At 42.3% G+C, this 8,176-nt stretch overlaps 1 protein-coding gene across 1 annotated transcript; it reads right to left on the reverse strand.

Moving 5' to 3' along the window:
• Nucleotides 1–1,827: 1,827 nt before the first annotated feature.
• LOC143614496 (PRA1 family protein D-like) lies at nt 1,828–2,361 on the reverse strand. The gene has a single exon (XM_077087918.1). It carries the CDS (start codon nt 2,346–2,348, stop codon nt 1,845–1,847), a length of 504 nt encoding a protein of 167 aa, XP_076944033.1. The 5' UTR covers nt 2,349–2,361; the 3' UTR covers nt 1,828–1,844.
• Between the last annotated feature and the right edge of the window lie 5,815 nt (nt 2,362–8,176).

Below are 8,176 nucleotides of genomic sequence, written 5' to 3' on the forward strand. Positions count from 1 at the left end.
CTATGTGCCTCCGTGGGATCTCATAATGAGACTCGATGAAATGAAACCAGCACCACGTCAACAAGACGGGTTTATACTAAGATGGAAATTGACAATGTGTGACCAGTTTGTTAGACTGCATATAATGAGCCAGAGCTTGAGCTTCGGCTCGAGCTCGTCTATGCAGAGTGAAAACATAATGGTACACTAGGCTTGTTAAGGCTCAACGAGCCTAAACCATCTTCCCATACAAGGCTCAAGCTTTATTTGAGACTCACGCTTGGCTCATTTCGAGTTTTTTTATCGATCCAATCTCGAATTGCTCATTAGTAATCACAAAACAAATTACAAAGACAATTAAATTCAGATCAATATCACGTAAATTTCATTGAATCTTATGTATACATTAATAACTACTAATAACATCATCAATCATCTCTTCCACTGTTCTAAACCTGAAGCGCGGCCTTAGCTCTTCACTTCTTCACCACTTCCACTGTTCTAAACCTACCATCCGGCGCCATCAATATCGCGTGCAAACTCACAACAAGAGCCGATATCAAAACCGACACAAACACGTCCCACCAAACTCCAGCCACCATTATTACAACCAGAAATCAGAAACCATTATAAAATCAAATCAAAAACTGCAAACCAGAAACCATATTATTTTAAGTTTGAAAAAGAAAATCAATGAAGTAATCAAGAAAAGATCAAAAGAAACTGGACCAGTTTGATAGACTGGAAACAGAAACACAAATCGGACAAAAGACGCATCAGAAGCAGGGATATAAACAAGCCAAGCCCGAGCTCGACTAAGCTCAAGCTTGGCTTGTTTTGACTTACGAGAGCTTGAGTTCGCGTCATGCGTCATTTTTCAAGGTTGTGCTTGGCTCAGGATCGGGCTTGAGCTCGTGCACAGTATCTTAACAAGCCAAAGCTCGAGGTCGAGCTAGGCTATGCAGTTTGAAACTAATACATAGAAGTTCAAAAGAGTTAAAACTTAACTCTATACTACGCTCATTAAGGTTCAACAAGCCTAAACAACCTACAAACGCTATACTACGGTCACTTAGGCTCGGGCTTATTAGCTAATTTCGATCTCTTGTTTGCACCCCAAATCACAATCAAACTACAAAGACAATCAAATTCATATCAATATCCAGTATAATTTAATTGACAAATAACATGATCATCATTCATCATTCATCAATCAATCTTTTATGTACACATTAATAATAACTAATAATATCATCAATCCATCAAACCTAAACCTGCAAACCAAATCAACTCCCTTCTTCACCACCTCACTCAAACCGGCACATAACCACCTCGCGCACCTCCATCCTCATCGACACCAGACAACAACGATCCGTACGGCGACTCCCTACCATCCGGCTCCATCAATATCGCGTGCAAACTTATCACAAGCACCGATACCAAAACTGACACCAACACGTTCCACCAAACCCCAGCCACCACTTTACAACCAGAAACCATTATAAAATCAAATCGAACAAAAACAACGCTCATTTAGGTTCAACGAGCTTAAACAACCTACAAACGCTATGCTACACTCATTTAGGCTCAACGAGCTTAAACAGCCTGCAAACGCTATAATACGCTCGTTTAGGCTCGGGCTTAGTTAATTTCGAGATCTCGAGTAGCTTGTGAGCAGCTTAGCTCATTTGCACCCCTAATCTATGAACCAAATTCATATCAATATCAAGTAAATTTCATTGACAAATCATCATTCATCAATCAATCTCTTATGTATACATTAACAATAACTAATATCATCAATCTATCAATCTAAACCTGTAAACCAAACGCGCCCTTAGTTCTTCGTTTCTTCACCAACTCACTCAAACCGGAACATAACCGCCTCGCGCACCTCCGTCCTCATCGCCACCAGACAACAACGATCCGTACGGCGACTCGCCACCATCCGGCGCCATCACTATCGCGTGCAAGCTCACGACAAGAGCCGACACCAAAACCGACACAAACACGTTCCACCAAACCCTAGCCACCGCTACCGCAGCAACTGTAACCACAGATAACACAATCACAACCGTACGGTCACTAATCTCGATGTCAAACACCACCAACGGCTCGTCTCGGTAGCCAATAAAGTAGATCCACGTGGATATGAGGATGATGAAGATGACGGCCTTGACTGGATGGAGGATTAGGGTTAGGATGAAGATGATGAGTGAGATGATGACGTAATTGGCGCGGAAAGTGTGGAGGTTGTTGTGGAAGCGGAGAGAGAGGTCTGGGAGAGAGGGAGGAAGAGAGATGGAGGAGAGAGAGAGGAAGGAGGTGAGCCATGGGCGGACGGATGACGTGGCGGTGGTGGTGGCCATTGGTGTGGGTGTTAGGGTTTGTGAGGTTAGGGTTGTTATTGAAGATTAGAGCTGTGTATACTCCGTCGTGTGGGTATTGGTTGTTCCGTCGTGAGTGGTGGTCGGCAGGCGGTGGCGGAATATATATATATATATATATATATATATATATATATATATTATTTATAAATAATAAAGTTTTAGTTTGGTTTAGTTTAGTGTGACAATGACTCAAAAAGTCAAAAGTCAATAATGATGATAATAATAATATTATTATTAATAGTATTAAGTTTTGTTTATTAATGAAGAAGGTGAGATAGTTAGATTCCATGTTTATGGGGTGAGCTAAACGTGTAGAATGGGGTATGGAGTGGGGTGGAGCTGTGGAGGTGAGTAAATAAATTGGTTAATTGAATTGACCTGAAAGGCTGACATTGGAATCGAAACTAAACTGGTTTGAAACCGGTTATGTAGAAACCGGTTTGAAATCGATTGAAACCGTATGATTAAATAAAAAAAGGTTTCGAATTGATTAAAACCATGGGTTTGGAATTGGTTTGTAATTTTCTTTATCAAAACTGGTTACAAACTGATTAACTGAACCAAAATCGGTCAAAACCCGAACCGAAATTGATCATAATCTGGTCAAGAAATCGGTTTCAACCCATACCGAAACCAACCATAAACCGGTTTTAACTTTTGTTGACTAAACCAATAGTGGGTGGTGGCGTGTTCAAGAAATCCGAAATCCGAACCGAAACCGAAACCCGAATAATCTGATCTGAATTCTTATTCGGATATTCAGATCTGATAGATCCGAATATCCGAATAACTAGATTCGGATATGGATTTCAAAAAATTCCAGATAGTTCGGATTATTCGGATATCAAAATAATCCGAATATATAACATGTTATTACTATATATAGCCAAGTCCATTAACATTTACAATAACTTTATAACCATAACTTCATTATTCGTTCAATCAACTTAACACACCATAGACAAAAATGTCATAACATTCCGTCGTTATACTTCTAACACTACTTATATTACTTGTTCTTGTAGTGTTTTACTTTTATTTTCTAGTTTTGTATGTTTATTTAATAAAACATAAATTTGTATATTTGTTATATGGATTATTCGGATTATCCGAATCCATCCGAATTCAATTCGGGTCGGATAGGAATGCTCCTAATTCGGATTAGATCGGATTTCGGATAGGGTTCCAAAATTTTCAAATCCGAACCAAATAAACCGTTATACGAGCTGATGAACACCCCTAGTGGGTGGGAGCGCCGCTCCATTTCCTGTTTTTTCCTAGGTTACTCTTCATCAGCTTCTGGGAATTTTCACCAAATAGTTACAAAATGCAAGAAGAAAAATAGGGGAGGTCGGGAGAAAGTCGTGGGATTTTGAACGGGAGTTTTTGTGAAATTCAGAACCACTCCGTCTCAGCTAAGAGGTTTGTACCTCTATCAGCGTGTAGTTAACTATAAGTTAAACTACAACTTATGTTATGCAATTTACTTATTTTTATTTCAAACCGATTCTAACAAATACGCTAAGATTATTATTTGAAACCTTAGGGGCATTTGGTTAATTGTTTTTTTTTTTAATATTAAATGTCAATTAAAGTTCTTCCTTTTAAATGTCCATTAAGATGTTGTGTCTCAAAGGTTCTTTTAAAGGTTCATTGCGAACGTTAGTCTCTCAATGGTGCAAGACGGCCGTCTATTTATTTTTTGCCCCCGGGACCTTTGGAGTTGCATAAGTATACCTTATTTCGGAAGGAAAATGCTTGAGTGTTTCACGCTATATGTTTGGTGGCAGTTTGGTGTTTGTGAAATAGGAGAAACAAGTTGGTTCACTATGGAAGCCCGATTCATGTCACAAGTTTGATGGAGGGTATTAAAGTGTTAACTTTCCTTTGGATAAAGAATAGATCGCGGAGACTCGGGTGTACTTGGGAAGATTTGCACCGGTTTCGGATGTAGCGAGTGGTTGTGATTGATAGGTTTTGGGGGTTCTGTCCACTTTTGGAGTGGCACTTTGTTGTTTCTTTTTTTCATTTTGCTGGTGATCTTGTTATTTTGTTGGTGTATTGGTGGGTCTTGCTTCTTGCTATCATCACTCCCCCCCCCACCACCAATAAAACTCATTATGTTGGTCGTTTAAAAAAAATTGATGTGTTTTCTCAGGATCTTATGGCAGTAAGCCCTTCACGAAACAACTACATGCATTTAACAAGTCTTAATTAGAGGCACATAAACCGGGTATTTTTAGGAATCGGAACCAGGTAGGAACCAGTTCCGGTATAGTTAAAAAAAAGTCAAGAATCGGGTCGGGTAAAAACCGGTTCCGGGTATGTTCGGGTATTTGACCGACTAGTTTGCCAGGATTATATCAGGTCTAATCAAAATGGGTTTTAACTGGGTATTGGTGAAAATGGTTCCAACGGGTCCGGGTCGATTCCGGTTCCAAGGAGAAACCCAAACCCGGTTTGCACCCGCAGGCCGAGTAGCTTTGGGTTTGGTTCTAGGTAGGAACCGCCGGGTCAGGTCCGAAATAAGTTTTTTTTTCTTTTGCACCTCTGGTCTTAATCATAGGGCCTGCCTATTGGGCCTGTTTTTTCTCTTTTACTATAGGGCCTGTCTGTGTGGTGATTGGGCTTCCTCAATTTTTCATTAGAGAATGCATTCCTTAAAGGACCGGGCTTGGGCTACATAGCCTACTAGCCTAGATTTGGAAGTTGAGGAATATTGGGTCGTGTGATATATTGGGCGTTTTTTTTCATTTGGTCATAGGACTCATAGCTAGAGGTGCACAGTCTAACCGGTTAGTAACCGGTTTCTAACCATTTTTCTTACCGGTCCGTCTCTAACCAGTTACTAACGGTTACTAACCGTCGGTTAGCAACCGGTTTATATTATTGATTTCGAAACCGGTTACCCGATTTTTTTATTATTTTATTAAAAACCGGTTAATACTCGAACCGGTTAACCGATTTTTTTAATTATTATTTTATCAAAACCGGTTAGTACCCGACCCAGTTAACCGGTCTAACCTGTTATTCCCACCAAATTATTAACCGGTTAACCAGAATGTGCACCTCTAGTCAGTAGTCATAGCACATGTGTTGTGTTTTGAGTTTTCGTTTTTAAGACACGGAGACATGCCATGCGTATGCTTTTAATAATCAATTCACCATCGATATTTGGTTAGATTGTTAACGTTCGGTTAACTTGAAACGTGCATGATTAAAAATTGTTGGTGATTTTAGAGTCACTAATATCATTTGCTTTGTTGACAAGTTAGAAGAGGCGGAGTGCACAATTGTTTAGGTATTATTTTTATTCTAGTATTTAGGAAGCTCAATGGGCAGATCTAAAGATTTTATGAGAAGGGACTGTACATGAATACATTATGTGATCAATCATGAGAACTAAGAATTTGTATTGGATTCTGTAGAAACGTGAAATGAATCTGACCTGACCCATGACGATGTTTCCACGGACTTCGAGATGAACGAACCACGACTTGCTTGCTTCTGCTCCGACCGCTGCTGTGATCTGCTGTGACTTTTGGGGGTGTGGAGGTGACCGCTAAGAAATCCAGAGGATCTCTTGTTCACAGACACAAAAATATGGTGGTGGCTCTTATTGAGCTATTTGCCAACCCTTGATAAGGAGGTGGAGACCTCCTTATATAGGGAGCCTCATGGCCACCATCATGGTACCCTAATGGGCCTAGCCCAGTTAGGGTTACCTCCACAAAACCCCCTCAGCCCAAAAACAAATGTATTAGCCCATATAATAAAATAAGCCCAAAACACAATAAATTAGGGTTCTTAGTACCATACCCCGACAAGCCCCCCAAGTCCAGTGTTGCTCCTAGGCGTGCAAGCGTTTAGGTGGAGCACTGGACTTTATAAAGTGTGTTAGATCGTGAGGCGGTTTCTTCCCTTTTCTTCGGCCTTGTCTTTGAGTTTTGGGAGGTTTTCTCCATGATGATGACATGTTGTGATCCTTATGATGATGATGGTGCACTAGTATGAATAAGATATAGCACGCATCATAATAATAGTGGCGCGGGGCCTGATAATAAAACTTGCGCGCGAGGCGACTTATGAGCTATAATAACAAAAGCCTGCGCGCGAAGCGACTTACGAGCTGAGAATAATAAAAGCCTGCGCGCGAGGCGACTTACGAGCTGAGAGTAATAAAGCTGGCGCGTGCGGCGACTTACGAGCTAAGAATAATAAAGCTGGCGCGTGAGGCGACTTACGAGCTAAGAATAATAAAGCTTGGCGCGCGTGGCGACTTACGAGCTGTAAAATAATAAAGCTGGCGCGTGAGGCGACTGACGAGCTTGTAGAATAATGAGAGCATGCGCGCATGGCGACTTACGAGCTGCAATAATAAAGAAGCTGGCGCGCGAGGCGACTTACGAGCTTGTAGAATAATGAAGCTGGCGCGCAAGGCGACTTACGAGCTGTAAAATAATAAAGCTGGCGCGTGAGGCGACTTACGAGCCAGGAATAATAAAGCTTGGCGCGCGCGGCGACTTACGAGCTGTAAAATAATAAAGCTGGCGCGTGAGGCGACTTACGAGCCAGGAATAATAAAGCTTGGCGCGCGCGGCGACTTACGAGCTGTAAAATAATAAAGCTGGCGCGTGAGGCGACTTACGGGCTAAGAATAATAAAGCTTGCGCGCGCGGCGACTTACGAGCTAAGAATAAAAAAGCTGGCGCGTGAGGCGACTTACGAGCTAAGAATAATAAAGCTGGCGCGTGAGGCGACTTACGAGCTAAGAATAATAAAGCTTGACGCGCGTGGCGACTTATGAGCTTTAAAATGATGATAATGACCGGCCGACAAGGGCCTCTTCTGCGCAGGATGACTATCCCGGCTTGTCTTCAAAATAATAATGGAGGCACAAACGGCCAGAAAATAATAATGATGTCATAGGTGCTTGCGCGACTCGTGGCCGAACCTTTTAGTATGGCGCGTAGCCATATGGGTTTATGAGTATTCCACCCTTGGCGCGAGGCCTGTGGGTTTATGAGTATTCCACCCTTGGCGCGAGGCCTGTGGGTCTGAGTATTCCACCCTTGGCGCGAGGCCTGTGGGTCTGAGTATTCCACCCTTGGCGCGAGGCATGTGGGTTTATGAGTATTCCACCCTTGGCGCGAGGCCTGTGGGTCTGAGTATTCCAAACTTTTAAGATTGAGCTAAGGCTCATATTTTTGGGCTAAGGCCCTGACGTTTTAGAGTTAAGACTCGTCAACGCGTTTGAGCTTGAAGCTCACGCATGTATGTTTTACTTCGTTTTATTTTTAGTTTGATGTCAATATAATGTTGTCATAATGCTCAAATTAATAAAAGGAAGTGTGAAACATGTATGCAAAAACATGTATGCGGTGGCGCGAATGCAAACCGCTGTGGCGAAGAGTGATCGCCAGGAGCGCGCATGCGGAATCCGAAGTTGATCCGCGGTAGCGCGCATGATCTAGAGATTTTGAATGCGTGAGCATCTATGATGTGTGAGCATGCGTGATGCGTGAGCATGCTTGATGTTTGAGCATGCTTGATGCTTGAGCATCGATGCATGAGGATGCTTGATGCTTGAGCATGCTTGATGCGTGAGCATCGATGCGTGAGCATGCAAATGTTTGAGCATGCTTGATGCTTGAGCATGCTTGAGCATGTGCTATGCGCCATGAGCATAGGTTTTGGCTGTCTTCATGACATCTTGATTTTAAGCCTCGGTCTGTATCCTGTGGGTTGACCTTTCGCGCGCTCGGTGCCTGCGCGCATGTTTGAGCATGCTTGATGCTTGAGCATGC

Source organism: Bidens hawaiensis, unplaced genomic scaffold (genome assembly GCF_021521415.1).
Source record: "Bidens hawaiensis isolate Kalapana, Puna unplaced genomic scaffold, B.hawaiensis_p1.1 tig00040086_1, whole genome shotgun sequence".
Classification (NCBI taxonomy): domain Eukaryota; kingdom Viridiplantae; phylum Streptophyta; class Magnoliopsida; order Asterales; family Asteraceae; genus Bidens; species Bidens hawaiensis.